Genomic DNA, 19,298 nt, shown 5'->3' with positions numbered 1-19,298 from the left:
CACTTTCTGCCATAAGGGTGGTGTCCTCTGCATATCTGAAGTTATTGATATTTCTCCCGACAATCTTTATTCCAGCTTGTGCTTCATCCAGCCCAGCATTTCTCATAATGTACTCTGCATATAAGTTAAATAAGCAGGGTGACAATATACAGCCTTGACGTACTCCTTTCCCTATTGAACCAGCCTGTTCCATGTCCAGTTCTAATTGTTGCTTCCTGACCTGCATACAGATTTCTCAAGAGGCAGGTCAGGTGGTCTGGTATTCCCATCTCTTCAAAATCTTCCAGTTAAGACTTTGGTGTAGTCAATAAAGCAGAAATAGATGTTTTTCTGGAACTCTGGCTTTTTTGATAATCCACCAGATATTGGCAATTTGATTTCTGGTTCCTCTGCCTTTTCTAAAACCAGCTTGAATATCTGGAAGTTCATGGTTCACGTACTGTTGAAAGCCTGGCTTGGAGAATTTTGAGCATTAATTACTTTACTAGCGTGTGAGATGAGTGCAATTGTGCAGTAGTTTGAGCATTCTTTGGCATTGCCTTTCTTTGGGACTGGAATGAAAACTGACCTTTTCCAGTCCTGTGGCCACTGCTGAGTTTCCCAAATTTGCTGGCATATTGAGTGCAGCACTTTCACAGCATCATCTTTTAGGATTTGAAATAGCTCAACTGGAATTCCATCACCTCCACTAGCTTTGTTCATAGTGATGCTTCCTAAGGCCCACTTGACTTTGCATTCCAGAAATGTCTGGCTCTAGGTGAGTGATCATACCATCGTGATTATCTGGGTCATGAAGATCTTTTTTATGTACTTCTTCTGTGTATTCTTGCTCCCTCTTAATATCTTCTGCTTCTGTTTGGTCCATAACATTTCTGTCCTTTATTGTGCCCACCTTTGTATGAAATGTTCCCTTGGCATCTCTAATTTTCTTGAAGAGATCTCTATTCTTTCCCATTCTATTGTTTTCCTCTATTTCTTTGCACTGATCACTGAGGAAGGCTTTTTTTTATCTCTCCTTGCTATTCTTTGTATTCTTTAAAATACATCAATAGTGCAGTGTAAAAAATGTCAGGATTCTAATTTCAAATTAAGAACTGACAAGAAATGTAACATTTTCTAAGTCATTTTTTAGTTTCAAATGAATCTCATGTTTATATATGCTGCATGCTTTCACTACATTTAGTAGCAATTTCACTACAATTAGTAGATCCTGTGGTAGACCTGGGATCTGCATTTTAATGTGGAGGTACCCATCCCTGATCCCCATGCACCCTGGCTGAGCTACTTGTAATTAGCAGCAGCAGCTACGTACAGGTTTATTTTGTGCCAGGGTTGTTCTAGGAATTTTTTTGTTACATGTTCAGAACTCTTCCTCACTGCTGCTGGCTTACCTTATGAGAGTACAGGTTCTGTGAGGGAGGAACTGATCCAACTTTCCCTGGGGCCTTTGACTGCTTACAGAAGGCACTCAAGGGACTTCCCTGGCTGTCCAGTGGCTAAGACTGCAGTTCCACCTGCAGGGGGCGCAGGTTCAATCCCTGGTCCAGAAACTAGGATTCCCTCCTGCCGCCAGGTGCGGCCAAAAAAACAATTACAAAGAAAAAATAAAGGCATTCAGTATTTTGAATGAAAAAGGAAATCCCTCAAATACCAAGCATATTCAAGAACTGCTCATGGGCAACTTAACTTTAACGTTTTATTTTGTGTAAAAAAGGGCAAATTTAGTGAATTATTTTCATCTTGTACACAAAGTTATAATTTTAATGCTTTTAACACATCCATGCTGAAAATTTTCAATTTGGTAAAAATGAAAGGAACATAAATTTTTCCAAAGGAATTTTTCACGCCATTATATACACTTCATGAGAAAGTTTCAAACACTTTCTCAATTATCACAAGTTACCAAGAAAATAAAAGATTAAATTTGTACAGATATTGATCTATATATCAAATACATACAGAAATGATGTAAAAACCTTATGCAGTTTACTTTGACCTCTGTCCTCAAAAGATTTGCCCAGGGACAGATGCTTTTCTTTTGTATAAATGACTGTGGCTTTATTTAAAATATGAAAATCAAAGGAAGAAACCCAGTTTAATCACAGTATTTTTAAAATCCCTTCCCAATAGTAAAGGATCATTACCAAATATATAGCACCATAATACAAATAGTGATGGGAGAGGGTATTCACATCACACAAAATGAATAATAATAAAAACAAACAAACACTGAAAACCCGTGTTAGTATCCATAGAATAAGAAGTTGATAACAGCTTTAGCTTTCCTCATACACAGCAAGGAAAAAGTTAAAGAGTTTAAACTACCAAAAATCCCCAAATAATCCTAACAGGAAAAAAAAAAACAACAACAAACCCAAGGTCAGCAGTATATTTGAACCGTAAGAGAACGGGGCTACTGAGTTGTACACTTGGAGTTGTGGCTAAGACAAACTTCCTCTGCCACCAAGTCATTTTCTGTTCTTTCGGCAGTAGGAGTTAAGAGCCTGAACAGTGAAGAGGGCTTCAGATTGAGTTTATCTGGTACAGAGTCCTTACCATGACCATGTTGGTCATGGGATTAAGACAAGAAAATACTTCATAAATATTAACACGTGGCAAATTTGAGAACAGCCTGGCTTTACTGTAAAATTAGAAGCTTATAAAATCTGGCTACAAATGAGCATTTCACAGAACTAATTACCAGGCTCCAAATTAAATCCCTCCTGGTTTATTCGGTTCCCCATAGAGATATTAAGCTCAGGGTACTGTTAAAGCACACGCTACAACTGGCTTCTTGTGCCCATAACATGCAATCGGAGTGCTGGGTTTAAATTCACTGAGCCTGAGAATAAAGACTGTTGTAACCTTTGCTTTAGAAGTCTTCCAGGCTGTACGTTCATGGGAAGAGTCTTAAAAGTTGAAGATTTGGGAAGTTTATGTCACATTTACAGTAGGTCCCTCTCAGTAATGTTTAAGATAAATATCCAGTAATTTAACAGCTGAATTCACATATATTTGACACATAAGAATCAACCTGGCATTGATATGACTTGCATTTATGCCCCTAAAGAGACAGTATTAAGAAATGTTGACATGCAATTCCATACATTCTTACACTATAAAGTAACAAATTTTACTTCCAGTAGCAACTACAAAACCTTATGATATTAACCCCTCTTGCATAGAATGAGGTAAACCTGTGCATATTACCAATGCTATTATTCCCAAAAGTAGAGCAGTATTTTAGAAAATAAATTGCTGGTTTTTAATGTTCTATGCATTTTAAAATTCAAACAAAAAAAATCTTACCTAATATGGTCTCCTGGGGCTTTCCATTAACATTTTTTAAAGCATTCCATAGGCTGAAGGACTGTAGAGGTTAATCATTTTGATTAATTTCTAATTAGCCCTACCTATATTCCAGAGGAGATGGTTAATATTACCACTCTGAAGAGGCCAGGCTAATACCCAGAAGCACTTCTACAACAGATGCAATTAATTCCTGAGAGTTTAGTTTATGAACCTCACTGGTAAATGCTAAAGCTCTCTCATTCAGTCACAACTCAGTCAGAAAAATGCAGAGAGCAAACCTTTCACCAATTTACCCTTATATCCTTTTTTAAACAAAGCCATGTGAATTTAAAAATAGGGAATGTTTGAAATGGTCCAAATCAGTTATTACTGTTAAAATTAAATCTGAATACAGTTAAAGACAATTTATACATATATATATATATGGAATTTTAAGAAAATTAAATTCTCTTTCAAATTAGTTTTCTAACAAATCCAGGATAGTCAAAAGCAGAGCAGGAATGATTTTGAAATCTAGACTTATCTTGGCTTTAAACAACTGTTAAAATAATTTTGATTCTCCTGGTAGTACAGAACACATAAGTTTTGGGGTGTAGTTATATGAGTATTCTCTCACAGATGGAAAGAAATGGCAGAGAACTAATGAGAATTCCTTTTGTGGGATATTTTTTAGTAAGGAAAATAAAATAAACTTAGGACAATATTGCATTTTCCCCAATCCCTCAACATGTAGACCGAGATCTTGTATATCTTGTCAACTATTCCAGTTTAACACTTTAGTGTTAGGATAATTTTACTCATTTTTAATTAAAAGAGAACATATAAAAGTATCCAGAGTTCTTCCAGTTTCATACAGAACTCCAAATAAATTTTCACAGAATGAAACACTTCTGTACAAATATTTAAAATGGGCTGCAATAAAATGCCAACAAGCAGAATTAATTACCCTTCCATGATTTATGTGGTGATGAGCTCTCCACAGGGGGGATTCAGTTGCATATTCTGCAGCAGAGGAAGCTGGAGATGTGACTGGCCTAACTTTTAAAATCCCAAAATCTCCCAACAGGTACCAAAAAGGTTCATTAGTAATGACAGTTCGTTTGCATTTACAACAGTATCTTTCTTAAGTCATTTCCTTCAATCCTGCTACCTAAACTTTAATCTTACCAAAAAGTTAGAATTTCAATTCTTGTTAACAATGCACATAAATCCAAACTTGGAAAATATTACAAAATTCTTTCAAAAGCTTCAAATACAACACAAAAATTGTCCATCTTTATAAATTGAAAAATTTCCCCCCAAGGCTAAAATAGTTTCCCTACCCACTTGAAAAATCTGGAACTGAAATTTTCTATGTTTAGCAAAATGTCCCAGTAGAATAGCCCCGCTGTACAGTTGGATTGATTATAAAATCAGTCCTGTGTAAAATTCTTTCCCTCCCACCCTCAGTTTCTGAGCAACCTCAAGGCTCTTGTTTGATGTAAAAGTTGGCAGAGCCATTGCTTTCCTGATCAGATGCTCCTTGGAGGAAACTATAATCCTCTCCATCTATCAGCTCCTCTTTCAGCTGCAATGTAGTCACTGTAACAAAGAGATAAATATACAAGATGTTATTAAGTCTTTCTGGAATATTCAGATTGCTTTTAATCTTCATGTTCCACCAGCTTTATAGTTAATAAAAGGCTTCTTCATGTCTTCAATAATTTTAAAACTAACTCCCCCTGAAGGAAGAGCATTTAATTACTTTTAATTTTCAAAGTGTATTTGTAGTTGAGAAAAGCTTCAAAAAAGAACAACACTACAAACTGGACACTGCACAAATGAACACTGTCAATGAAATGTGGAAGGTGATAGTGATCACTAATTTGATTAGAATTTTTCTCATGATTAAGTATTCACTTTTATGTCAATGCCTATATAAATGATGTATTTTTTGGATAGTTCTGAACTATAGTAAGTAATACAATAAATATGACTTTAATATGTGATCTCCAAGGAGTACCTTTGTTAAAGACTCTTCATAAAAAAAGATAAAATCTAATTTTAAAATAGTATTAAAAATAACATAAAATATATGATCTACATATAATTTCTATCATTTATAAAAATAAATAAACCCAATAGTAAAGACATCTGTATTAAAACTAAAATCAAGAAAAACTTAAGTAATCATTTCAGGTAAAACAGAAATTGACTGACATCAGCAGTGTGAAAGTCACTGGTATAAAACAGCTAACACTTGGAATTCCCTAGCGTCCAGGGGTTAGGATTCTGCTTTCACTACTGAGGGCATGGGTTCAATCCCTGGTTGGGTAACTAAGATCCTGCAAGCCTTGCAGTGCAGCTAAAAAACAAACCAGAAACAAAACGGCTAACATTACCAATGGGATCACTTAACAGTAGTACTTACTGCCTGTCCAAATTTTTATCTGAAGACCTTTTTTTTTTTTTTTTAATGAAAAGAAACAACAGTATAGGCAGTCTTCAATTTATGAACAGGTCACGTTCCAATAGGTCTTTATTTTTATAGACAAATGTTTTCCAGTTTCCAGTATTTTCAGTGGGGTTTAGGTTTCTTGGTAGCCACTGAAGTCATGCTAGTCAGCATTTTTAGTGACAGGAGGGCTCCCTCTAATGCATGGACAAGCAAGAAGAGAAAGAAAAACCTTTTTCTTGCTGGTCCCAGCACTGGTCTTAGGCAAAAGTTTAGGCAGTTTAATTCTCAGATTTTCCTATCTTCTTTTATAAACATCTCTTAAGTTACCTCAACACAATTTGCCAATAACTTCAGATTGCCCTAAAGCCCACCCTTTACTTCCTATTAGAACTCTGTGAAGAAAAAATTACTTTCTTACTTTAAAAAAAATTAATTTTTTTGGATTGCACTGGGTCTTCATTGCTGCACATGGGCTTCCTCCGGTTTTGGCTTGCGGGGGCTAGTCTTTGTTGCAGTGCATGGGCTTCTCATTGTGGTGGCTTCTGTTGCAGAGCATGGGCTCTACGTGTGCAGGCTTCAGTAGTTGTGGTACATGGGCTTAGTTGCTCTGTGGCATGTGGAATCTTCCAGGATCAGGATCAAACCCACATTCCCTACTTTCGCAGGGAGTTCTTATCCACTGTACACCAGGGAATTCCCTAAAAGGGCTACTTTTAAAGTCAAAATAATGATAGAAAAACACTTTGTGTCTTGATTTCAGTTATAAAAGATTAGTTTCAAAAACAAGGGTCTTTGACATCTTATTTGGTAATTTAATCTTCTGCATTTCCCTGGGGGCACAGTGGTAAAAATCCACCTGCCAATGCAGAAGACATAGGTTTGATCCCTGGTCTGGGAAAATTCCATATGCTGTGGGCAACTAAGCCTGTGTGCCGTAACTACTGAGCACGTGCTCTAGAGCCCAGGAGACACAGCTACTGAGCCCAGGTGCTGCAATTCCTGAAGTCAGTGCTCCCTGAAGCTTGTGCAGCACTGAAGCTTGTGCTCCGCAACAAGAGAAGCCGCCACAGTAAGTCTGCGCACCGCAAGAGAGTAGTCCCTGTCCGCCACAGCTAGAGAAAAGCCTGCACAGCAGCGAAGACACCGCACAGCCAAGAATAAATAAATAGTCCTTAAAAAATAAGGAAGAGAGTAAAAACAAGCATAATCTTCTGAGACATGCTAATTCATTTTATTTTGCTTTGGTAATGGTGTTAAAAAATTTAAGTCCAGAGACAGAAAAGTGAATACACTATTTCTATAATAATAGCAAAACACACACCAATCAGACTGTTGAAAGGTAAAGCAAACATGACTGACTGCTTGCTTTCTTAAAAAATCCTTTAAAAATTACTTAATATGAAAAAAATGCTTTTATGGAGGATATCAAACACATAACAGTATCCTTCAAATCAAACCAACATGCATTAATTATTAAAGACATTTGGACATGCAAATAAACACATGGAAAAGGAAAAAAAAAAACAAATTTCATTAAAGGTGCAGTACCCACAATAAAAGGTTGATTAAAACAATATCTTGTTATATGATGATCAGATGGCTAAATGAATGAGAAAATAATTACTGTGCTTCAAGACCAAATATGTTCCATTCAAATGGGTGTTTTTTTTTCCTTTTTTTTTTTTTTAATGTAAGAAAATTAAATTGGTATTCTAAAGCACATCCTGAAACTATCTGCATTTATTATTAACAAAAAAGTTATGGATTATGCTTCTACTCATGTTAATATATGGAAACAATATTCTAAAAAATGTAACTCAAGATAAACATGAAACATTCACTGAGATGTAGGATGTTTTATCTAAAGTTTCAGAGTTTTCATGGAACCTAAAATAAAGCCTGTCTGGTATCTTCACACTCATCACTTCTTCTTTACAGGCCTTATTGTCAATGAATGATGGATGAAATAAAATAGACCCTGTGGCTGATGTCACTTTCTACACAAATGCATTTTCTTGGCTCTGTTTTTAAACAGAAGTTACTTTGCTGACTCTAATCACTAACATTTCAGGAGTTAAACAGAAATCACACTTTTCTAGTTAGAAGTCCATAAATAGTAAACTCTTCCAAAAGCAAAACAAACTATAGTTAGACCAGCAACACAGTCCCTATACAGTGTCACCAGAGTAAAATCACACCAAGTCCCATAAATGTGCCCCCAGCTCAGAAGACACACATGATAAAGTCTAGTGGAAAGGGAAGGCATCAGGAGGCCTTGTGGGCTCTATCCTGTATGTCTACTCCAAGTTCCTCGGTTTTACCAATCCTAAAAGTCAAGTTCTCTCACAAAATGTGATACACACCTTCAAAATCAGTCTAATGCATAAAACAAAACAAAACATCTAAAATGCAGTAAAAATCAAATATATCCAGAGTTCACAATATCTACAGTTAATTAAGTTATAGAAGACTTTCATAATAACAAGTACAAAAGGAAAAAAAAGCTAAAAAGACAAACAAGGAGCTGAAATGCTCTTTTGATATTTGAAAGTATTAAAGAGAAGATAAACTTGGATTTGCAGTCCTAGTCCATTTCTTACACAATAAGAGGTACTGTAATTTTTTCTAGATATAAAGATATGAGAGTGATCTTCAGAGAAACAGACTGGGAAGGATAAAGATCACCTAATATACTGTTTAAGAAGGCAAAAACTAAAGAACACATCCTTAAAAGAAAAGAAAAAAAAAGGCTGATGACAACTTCAGGTGCAAACAGAGCAATAAGAAGAAAACAGAGCTAGACACTAAGTCTCATCAGGGTTTTCAACAGGGATTTGAAAGAATGCAAGGCTTTTAAGGAATGAAAATTAGATGAAAAAATTTAGTTTACAAGCAATAGGTAGGACACATGGCAGAATATATGCCAAATTAGATACAACCTTGATGCTATTTGATCTGTACTGAGTCTAAAATTCATCATATGCAAGTGAAGATTCTCTGACATTCTACGGTAACATGTTTGTTCTTAGCAATGACAAAGGGCAGCCTTCCTTACTCTACCAGCTTATCCTAACCAATTCAACTTGAATTAAACATTAATCACTGTACATATTTCATGTTCATACAGAAATAAATTTCACTCAAATTCAATACCAAAATTATACAGGTATTTCCAAATTCATGTTATTCAACTAAGACTGTGGTAAATGTTACTACCAGAACCAAAATTACACAGGAATACAAAACACATCTGTTTACTGAATGAGATGCTAATGGAATGCTATGAAGAAAGCCTCATTTTTGGATCTGATTAATCATATTGGTCCCTTATAGCATATTTCTCCCTGAAGTCAAGTCACACAGAATTCTGCAATGCAAAATGTTCAACCATTTTAACAAAACCATGAAATAGTACAAGTTATCTCACAAATTCCGTAAGCTGAAATTACAGCTTTACCTGAATTTGAAGCTCAAAAGTGGCTTATAACAAAATAAAAATCCTTTCCTGATTATTCATTTTAGTGAAGTAACTACCAAGGACTAGTGAAAATGAATTTTTTAGTTGAAAGAAAGAGAAAAATTTGATGAGTCAGCATCTGTCATGCGAGACCATGCTTTGTCTCCCACCACCCTAACCCAGACTTTGACCCTCTGCAGTACCTGAAGTGTTGATGTGACTAATTACCTGTTTTGAGGCTGGGACTGAACTCTTGGCTAGTGCGGGGAGGTGGGAAGGCCTCCGGGGCTGTCTGTGCTGGAAGGGTTCAATATGGAGGAGGAGTCAACTCTTCGTCACCAGAGAAGCTCCTCCGCACCCCACCTGTCATGGGCAGGCTTGACAAACTGACAGGCTTCTTCCCAACTGGCATCTTCCTCTCTAAATATCAAGTTAAACTAAAGTAAGCTTTTACTTACATGCGTGGGAAGAAAAGTGTATCATAACTAGGAAAGGTTGTATTGCAGAGGATACTGTGAAAAGAGAACCAACTATGCAAGGTTTGTATTTTTGAAAACAAGGGTGTGTGTATGTGTGAAACAAGGATGTGTGTGTGTATGTGTCTGTGTGTTGGGGAGTGGATGATAAGGGAGATTATTTCTAGTCTCTCTGAGTCTAGTAATCCTGGTTCTTGACTCTGTAATCAATTTAAAACAAAACAAAGGAAAATGAATGACAGAGAGCATTGAGTGTGGAGAACAGCTAGCTGGCTAACTACTTTGAAGTAAAATTTTAGTTTGAGGGGGACTGAAAATCCAAGGGTAGAGAGAATTTTAAAGCCCTACTTGTAGGTATTTCACTGTGCCCATATAAGCCCAAACACTGTCCTTCAGGGAGAAATCAAACAGCTTAATTAATGAATTATACAAGTGGCAGAATTTCACTGGTATGAAATATGTTTCCCTAACTTTTGGTTTATAATTCACTCTTTCAGAAAAAAATTCTTACTCTGAAAAGCAGTTCTGAAATTTAAAGATTTGGGGCCTGCAAGATCTTAAGCAATCTAATTTCTTTTGAAACAGCCTTTGGTTATAGTTTCATTAGCACACATAGCCTTCAAAGACTTTTACAGTACTTTCACCACCAACAAAAAAATACTCTAAGCTTTGCAAAGACTGAACAATCAAGCATACCCCATTTATCTGGTTAAAAATTGAAGGATACTTACAGATCTTTGTGACTATAAGTTATATATGTTTTATTCCAGAGTTAACAAATAACTCAGGAAAGAGCAATCAGAAATTTGCTTTGCAAAATCAGAACTAAAAGACAAATCTAAGTCAGACAGTATTAATATGTAAAATGATCTGGAAACCAAGTTCCTATGAGTACACATTCAACTCTCAAATCAAAATCACCTGTAGCATTCATTTTAATGAAAAAGTCTAATGTACTACACACTTGGGGAGGTAAAAATGCAAGGAGAATCTTCAATTCTCTACTATTTGCAACAGTCCTTGGAGATGGTACAGAATTGAGTGCTGGTTTCCTGCTCTAGAATTATTAAACTTTTGAGAAAAAAACACTTTTCAGATTGGACAGATCGTGTCTATACAACAGTCGATATGATCCTCTTGACAGAAGACTCTTATTGTTCAAAAGCACTAGTTAATAGTTATCCCTTTACAGCATGAACACAGCTAATTAAAAATCAGGCTAGAACAATGAAGTCAATCAATTATTTTTGTAAAAAATAAGCCTTACCAAAGAACATACCACTAGATGATTTTAGGTTGAAGAAAGACCAGAGTCATAAGATGAAACAACAGAGCCAGGATATAATAATCTGCAGACAAACTTAAAAAAAAAAAAAAAAAAAGGTTTTGTGGTCTATCTGACTGACAAAAATCTTCATGCAATGGATGACTCAAGGTTCCTGGACTCCAGGTTCTTATTTTGAAATTTCTAATAAACTATTTGCTGAGTAATGTGAAAAAATAAAAGGAATAGATAGTATCCTAAAATGAAGAATGCTTTTCATTCACACATGACTACAAGCCTTATCCTGAATTCTGAAATTCAAAGTTTTTTTTGGGCAACAAAATCAGACCTCACTTGGTGATACTATTTATAATAATCTTTATTTGACCCATTAAATGTTACTATTTATATATATTCTGCTTCAAAGTGCCGCAGAGTCTGCAAGGGGTGTTACATAATATATGCTACACACACTGTACTTCTTTAAAAAAAAAAAAACCAGAATTCTAAAGTCCAAAGTGCATTTGATCTCTAGGATTTCTAATAAGGGACTGTGAGTCCATAGTTTTATCTTTTCTATGTCCAAAAGACAATTTAAAGGCATTAGAGATGATGTCACAATATTAAGAGCTATTAAAATATTAAATAATATGTTCTAATTTTAAATTCATTTTTTCAGCTAATCTAGAAATCTGATAATGTCACTAAATGTCCCATTTAGTGACACACATTATTAAATGTCACTAAAAACTGGGACACTGATATTATCACTTCATTAATTTCATATTTCTTCCCATGTCCCTAGCCTATTAATTCAAAATGATTAAACCCCATAAACCGTAACAAACCCAGGAAGAGTCACACTGAGAGAGGTATGTGAACTATGTATACAATGCTCAGAAATTTCTTCTAAAAGATGCCATAAAGTCACTGAGTAATAAAAAACATTCTTAAATTCAACACATTGTAAAGAAAATTCTGAAATCTCAAATTCTTGTCCAATTAAATGTAAAGACAGGCCAAAGCAGCCTGTACTCATTCAGTCTGAGAGAAAGCTCAGTGATCACACCTGCTGTGGTTAGTCCACTGACATGAAGTTACCACATGACTTCTTGCTAATCAGTTCCTGATAAACTGGAAATCATTTTAATCTGCCTGGTCTGGCAATGTTCTCTGGAGTTCTTTTAGGTAAATATCAACCATGGTAAGCAGCCAGTAAGCAATAATTCTGGGTCTACGGGAGGCTTACGTCTATAAAATAAAAGAGGGTAAGAGATAGGTCTTGACGGTTATCACTGTTGAGACTGATCTGGGTTTCATGTAGGGAAGAAACCAAGCACCACTGCAGTGGCTGCTCTAAGTCCCCAATCAAAACAACCACCAAAGTAACTTTATCTTAAGATGAAATAGTCCATGACAAGTTTCACAAAGAGAAAAAATCTATATATAGCTTTCTATGATGGAAGGGGAAAGATTTTAAAAGAATCAGAGCTATCAATATATTTTATATTATTTTGGCTATTAATGCCAGTTATCATTCATTGTAAGATAAAGTACTGTCAGAAAGCATATTAGTATTTTCTTAAGCTTGATTTCATTAACTATCAATTTGAATTTCATTTTTCTTTTATTTTTTTAACTTGAATTTCTTTTAAGTATCATTTTAGAAAGAGTTTTTTGATTTAGAAGGATAGGTTTTTAGTCTCCAAGTCTATTGTAAGCACCAAGCAACTGTTTTTATTTTTAATAAAAAAAATTTTTAAAAGGACTAATTTTCAGTTTTACATATTACTTCAAAAATCATTAATAGACTCTACTCTTTACCATCTATTAAATATTTGGTAATAATTTCTCCTGCCAATCAAAGACAAGTGCTTCTCATTTTGAAAAAGTCTGCCTTTTATGGCATACTGCACCTTTAAGCATAATACAGAATGCATAGTTATCAGGTCTCACAAGGGATACCATTTCTATGCAAGGATACCAAGTCCCCAGTTGGTTAACAAGTTAGGAAATGTACATAAACACCATGTGGTGACCCACTTTTCTTATGTCCTTTGTATTGCTGGGACTTAGTCTTTTTCTTCTGTTTTGATGAACCTGACTGGCTTTCTCTTGATGCTGAAAAATAAAGAAAATTGATATCAGATAATTTCTTACAACTCTTGATACAATTCAGATGAACTACCTTTACCAAAACCATGATGTTTATACAAGTACACAATGCTTCGAAAATAAGGGTACCTGTTCCTGTAAAACCATGAACCTCAATACCAGACAGACACCATTATTTATTCAATAATCACTTCTTACATATTAACAAATTTTAGCCGGTAACTTTAAACTCACTAAAGGAAGTCTAGTTTAATTCAGTGGGTGTTCTTAATGTTGTGTTTCTATAGTCATTAAGCAACTGACTATTGAGTTCACACTGCCATGGCACACGTGGCCTGATTCTGTGATATCATGGTTGAGTCTTAGCAGGTAAGATCTTACCTGGCAACCAATCAGACATAGGTATATTCTTGTCACGTGAGCTCACAAGATGATTTATGTGAGACAGTCCTTGGAGAACTGCTGATTTTTACAAAAGGACACCTTTTCTGTGTACCAACTTACACTGTGATGCTGGAGGCTGCAGTTGATATCCAGTTAACTGACACCACCCTACAGGATAGAGGTCAGGGGACTCACAGTCTACCCACTGATCATATTCTTCTTCCCATCCGTCAAAATGTATCCTCAAGAGACGATGAATAATTCGAGTTACTGTGGCTACACATATTAATCGTGGCTCCATGAGATCTACTGCTTCTAATTTCATTCCAACACGAAATCCATGATTTGGAACATCCTAACATGAAGAAGCAAAACATTAACACTGGTGAAAAGAAGAATGTATAACTCCATCATCACTAAGAAAGAAAAAAAGAGAAGTAACATAACCAGTTAACAATTTAGACCAAAAAAACCCCTTATTGAAACATATGAAGGTGAAGCATGTAAGAACTAGTTAGGAAATGCATTCATTCCTAATAATGAAACAAAGTTTGGAAACAAATTTCAGCTCCTATGTAAAGGAAATACCTACACTGTTTAACTAATATGTATGTGTTTATTTAAATTTACCTTATTAAACAGTTTTACTGGTGCTGCAATGGAGCCAGTTTCCCTGAGGTAGTCAAACCATTTAAAAGGAAGCTTTGTGTAACCTGGAAAACACAACTAGTTTAACTAGAAGTTCATTTAATATTAGTGTAATATAAAAATGCAGATATAAAATAATTCAGTACACATTACAATCTCATGAGCTAATGCTGTAGAGTACAATAATTACTCCCTGTTATATGGCTCTTCCTGTTTTTCTAGACAGAAACAGATGCACATGTATCCTACAAGAACTAGACTTTTGCTTTTCAATCCTAGGCTTAGAATAGTCTAATATTTAATATTTTTCAGTAATATTTTTCTTTCTTTGTAAGAAAGAACAGTGACTGGGCAAATACTGTTTTTATAGTCTTCTTTTTTGGCTTTTCTCTTCTTAAGAGAAAAATCCAAGGCTCAGATATTGAAATTAGGAAAATCACTGGTTAAGCCATATGAACTATTTAAAGGTGTCATTTTTTAAAAAGTCATATGGTAATTTTTATTTTTTTTGGTAATACCACCTGCCTTGTGAGATCTTAATTTCCTAACCAGGGACTGAACCCAGGGCCCTGACAGTGAAAGTTCCAAGTCCTAACAACTGGAATGCCAGGGAGCTTCCTCATACAGTAATCTAAAGATGAAAACTTGCTTTCTCTCAAAGGCTAAAGTCTATTTTTTAAAAAAAGTTTAGGTATGCAATAGCCCTGTGAGCCTACATCATCATCTCAACAGGGCTTGAGAATACCAATTCTTATTATAAAATGTACAAATGCTCAGAAAAAATTCTACACCAATTTAATTTATTAAAGCTAGCTAGGTTACAGGTTTTTATGTTTTCAGACACCCCACAGCTCTTGATATAAACATATACATATGTAACACACATGTTTATATATACATATTATATTTTCATATAGCAAGTCATCTAGGGCTAAAAATAAAAAGAAATCTAGGGCTGTGGTAAATGGTGTAGACAGGTACCATGTAAAAAGAAAACAAGGATGAATACCCAGTGTATATATTAGAAAAAAGTACCTCTGGGTGGAGTGAGTTCAATCATGTTAATTTCACAGAAACCAACAGGGAAAATAGAAGGGGAGGTTGCATGATAACAGAACCAGTCAGATCCATCTGCTGCTTCTGAGCCATCGATCCCAATCATCAGGAATCCATCAGCCAGCACCTTTTAAATTAAGAGAATTCCAAGTATTTAAAATTAGGTGCCACTATTATAAAAATGATCCTGTAAGTGACATTCTAAAAAGAAAGCAAAATCTATTACATAATGATCTCGTAAAAGGGAGAAATGTTTATTGAATTCTCTTAAATAACTGAAATTATAATGGAAAAAAAAATCTGTATAAATTCCAGTGTGTGCCAGAAATAAAAGCATGGTTACACAGAAGTAATTTTAGAGGTCTAGGGAAATATGCTCCTGACAATGGCCAAGGCTGTTTCTTCTGTGGCATGAAACAGGGCTGAGTGCTCTTTTACAATTTAACTATCTAGTCTCGGCTAAGCTTTAAATCTTATTCAGTAGGAGCTCTCACTTATATCCTTCTGATTTATCACATAGTGGAGTTTTTCTAAACTTCTTCCATCTTCCTCAAGCTCCAACTTTACCGCTTTCATGCTCTGGGTAACTGTGCTCCTCCATGATAGAAACTATGTGAGGGACCTCACAGTCCAGACTGATCTAAGTAGTAGTCCTTCCTTTGCCTCTCAAGACAAACCTCTCCGTGTCTCCCAATTCCCGTTACATCAAAAGTATTTTATTTTGAAACAGTTCACACTTAAAAAAAGGTATATAGAGTACAAATTCCTAAATACTCTTCACCCAGAGACCCAAGTCAAGTCATATCACTCAGTCGTGTCTGACTTTTTGCGACCCCATGGACTGTAGCCTGACAGGCTCCTCTGTCCATGGGGATCATCCAGACAAGAACACTGGAGTTGGTTGCCATGTCCCCCTCCAGGGGATCTTCCCAACCCAGGGATCGAACCCAGGTCGATTCTTTAGTCTGAGCCACCAGGGAAGCCCAAGAATACTAGAGTGGGTAGCTTATCGCTTCTCCAGGGGAACTTCCTGACCCAAGAATCGAACCAGGGTTCCCTACATTGTAGGCGAATTCTTTACCAGCTGAGCTATCCAGGAAGCAATGATCTTCTAGTTTGTCAAATCCAGTGCCTTTTCCCCAACACTTTAGCCTCCTTTACGATATCCCATACCAGCTGACTACTCAATTTTTGGAAACATTTATTCCCAGATTCTCATTACATTATGGTCTGCTGATTCATCTTCTCACCTCTGTGTTCATTGCTTCACATTTTTTTGGCAACCATCCTTTCACCTTCAACTCTTGTTTTTGATTTTAGCCCTTTTCTTTTGTTTTCATGATGGCATTCACTCTTCAATGGTTGACTTTTATGCCAAAATTTCTCAAGTTTTATCATGAGTTTTTCACCCTCCCAGTATCTCAGGCCTGCATTTTACCTGCATGCTGAACATATTCTCTGAGAGTTAGTACAGGGCATCAAACCAACAACTCTTTCTCCAGCTCCTTGCAAAGGCAATCAATTGCTGGGTCCCAACAACTCCCCAAAACATTCAGTGCTTTATCCTAGCCGTTAACTCTATCTCCACTATGTTGCTTAATATCATTGCTTTCAGCCTTCCCTATGTACTTTTCCTCTCTTACAGTTAAAACTTTCCTTTGCTATGTACTCTGTTCCAGAAAAACATCTATTTCTGCTTTATTGACTATGCCAAAGGCTTTGACTGTGTGGATCACAATAAACTGTGGAAAATTCTGAAAGAGATGGGAGTACTAGCCCACCTGACCTGCCTCTTGAGAAACCTATATGCAGGTCAGGAAGCAACAGTTAGAACTGGACATGGAACAACAGACTGGGTCCAAATAGGAAAAGGAGTACGTCAAGGCTGTATATTGTCACCCTGTTTATTTAACTTATATGCAGAGTACATCATGAGAAATGCTGGGCTGGAAGAAGCACAAGCTGGAATCAAGATTGCCGGGAGAAATATCAATAACCTCAGATATGCAGATGACACCACCCTTATGGCAGAAAGTGAAGAGGAACTAAAAAGCCTCTTGATGAAAGTGAAAGAAGAGAGTGAAAAAGTTGGCTTAAAGCTCAACATTCATTCAGAAAACTAAGATCATGGCATCTGGTCCCATCACTTCATGGCAAATAGATGGGGAAAGAGTGGAAACAGTGTCAGACTTTATTTTTTTGGGCTCCAAAATCACTGCAGATGGTGATCGCAGCCATGAAATTAAAAGACGCTTACTCCTTGGGAGGAGAGTTATGACCAAACTAGATAGCATATTAAAAAGCAGAGGCATTACTTTGCCAACAAAGGTCTATCTAGTCAAGGCTATGGTTTTTCCAGTGGTCATGTATGGATGTGAGAGTTGGACTGTGAAGAAAGCTGAGCGCCGAAAAATTGATGCTTTTGAAATGTGCTGGAGAAGACTCTTGAGTCCCTTGGACTCCAAGGAGATCCAACCAGTCCATCCTGAAGGAGATAAGCCCTGGGTGTTAATTGGAAGGACTGATGCTGAAGCTAAAACTCTCAATACTTTGGCCACCTCATGTGAAGAGTTGACTCATTGGAAAAGACCCTGATGCTGGGAGGGATTGGGGGCAGGAGGAGAAGGGGACGACAGAGGATGAGATGGCTGGATGGCATCACCGACTCGATGGACATGAGTCTGAGTAAACTCCGGGAGTTAGTGATGGACAGGGAGGCCTGGCGTGCTGCGATTCACGGGGTCACAAAGAGTCAGACACAACTGAGTGACTTAACTGAACTGTTCATGCCAGAAAGCTTTACCAACTAATGAAAACTCAACCTGATCAAGCATTAAAGACTGCACAGATTAATTTCACATCATCTTTCTGTCTACTTGCATGTTCAGTTCTCCTAGTTATTTCTACTATACTGGATATATATGTACTGATTTTCTCTTTAATCTTAACAGCTCTAAAACCTCTAGAAAGGACTACCTCCACTCATACGGGATTCTTTTTTCCCTTTCTGAACACAGCTTAGTGGATCAGGGGCTCGTATCCCACTTTCAGAGGACCACGCAAAAAGCTGGGCTCGGTTGTTCAGATTCTCTCTCCGTAATTAGAATTAACATACAGAGAGATAGCAGTCAAGCCATGGGTTGGAGCTGGCACTGAAAGGCTGTGATACAGAAGGGTGAATGAAGTGAAAGTCGCTCAGTCGTGTCTGACTCTTTGTGACACTATAGACTGTGGCCCTCCAAGCTCCTCTGTCCATGGGATTCTCCAGGCAAGAATACTGGAGTGGGTTACCATGCCCTTCTCCAGGGGATCTTCCCAGACTAAGGACCGAACCTAGGTATCCCACAATTGCAAGGAGATTCTTTACCGTTTGAGGTACTGGGGAAGCCCAACAGAAGGGTGAGAGGCTACCATATGGAGACTGAGTAGCAGGACACCAGCAGGGAGAGAGAGTGAAGAGTGGCACAGACACAGATCAGAGGTGGAACAAAGAGGCCCCTAAGAGGTGGAGGACAGCACCAAGTTCATGCCTTTCCAGGTTTCATCCCTGGGTCCTTCTAGGTCTGTGAACGTGCCCACTGAATCCTCAGAATGACTTTTCTAAAGCCCACTCGAGGGGGCTTCTGTTCCTTATAAACAAAAAGCCTGGCCCAGAATATTCAAAGCAACTTGTCTGATGCGTACTGTGTGTGAACCTTTCACCATTTCCTAAATGTGGTCTGTACCTTTCACTCTTGATGCTTTTGTGCATATTCTCATTCCCTGGCACAGTTTCCTTCTGCATCTCTTCTTGGCCCAGTTTCTCCCATCCTTCAAAATGAAGTTTTCAAATGTCCTGTCTTCCACAAAGCTTTTCCTAATTCCTCTGAGAAGATGCTCTTCTTTATCTGAATTCCAACAGTACTTGTACCATTTTTGAATCATGGTTGATCTTGTATGTTAAACACATTTTCCTACATCTTATCTTGTTCTACAAGACTGTAAGCCTTTCAGAGTCCAAACCAACCTAGCACTGCAAGAATTCATTTTAAGTATTTTCTGAGTGAAGCTTAATATTCTACTCATTGGACACTTATTTTTCTTTCACACATAGCATGATAGAATGGTGCTGATTCCCAAATCTGGCTGACTGTCAAGAGTTACACCTTG

The 19,298-nt window shown here is 36.8% G+C and overlaps 1 protein-coding gene across 10 annotated transcripts in view; it reads right to left on the bottom strand.

Annotated features, from left to right (window-relative positions):
• Nucleotides 1-1,682: 1,682 nt before the first annotated feature.
• The window catches only part of MBTD1 (mbt domain containing 1), a 67,805-nt gene continuing 50,189 nt past the window's right edge, over nt 1,683-19,298 (bottom strand). For all 10 annotated transcript variants that reach the window (XM_061143700.1, XM_061143696.1, XM_061143697.1 and 7 more), the window contains 5 exons: nt 15,129-15,276; nt 14,076-14,158; nt 13,566-13,800; nt 12,990-13,067; nt 1,683-4,893 (listed from right to left, as the gene is read on the bottom strand). In XM_061143700.1, the coding sequence (XP_060999683.1) occupies nt 4,775-4,893; nt 12,990-13,067; nt 13,566-13,800; nt 14,076-14,158; nt 15,129-15,276 (663 nt within the window). In that variant the 3' untranslated portion in view covers nt 1,683-4,774. The remainder of the gene's footprint in view (nt 4,894-12,989; nt 13,068-13,565; nt 13,801-14,075; nt 14,159-15,128; nt 15,277-19,298) is intronic.

The sequence above is a fragment of the Dama dama genome, chromosome 5, assembly GCF_033118175.1.
Source record: "Dama dama isolate Ldn47 chromosome 5, ASM3311817v1, whole genome shotgun sequence".
NCBI classification, from domain to species: Eukaryota; Metazoa; Chordata; class Mammalia; order Artiodactyla; family Cervidae; genus Dama; species Dama dama.
The sequence above is the reverse complement of the archived record's forward strand: the minus strand, read 5'-3'. Positions and strand labels throughout refer to the sequence as shown.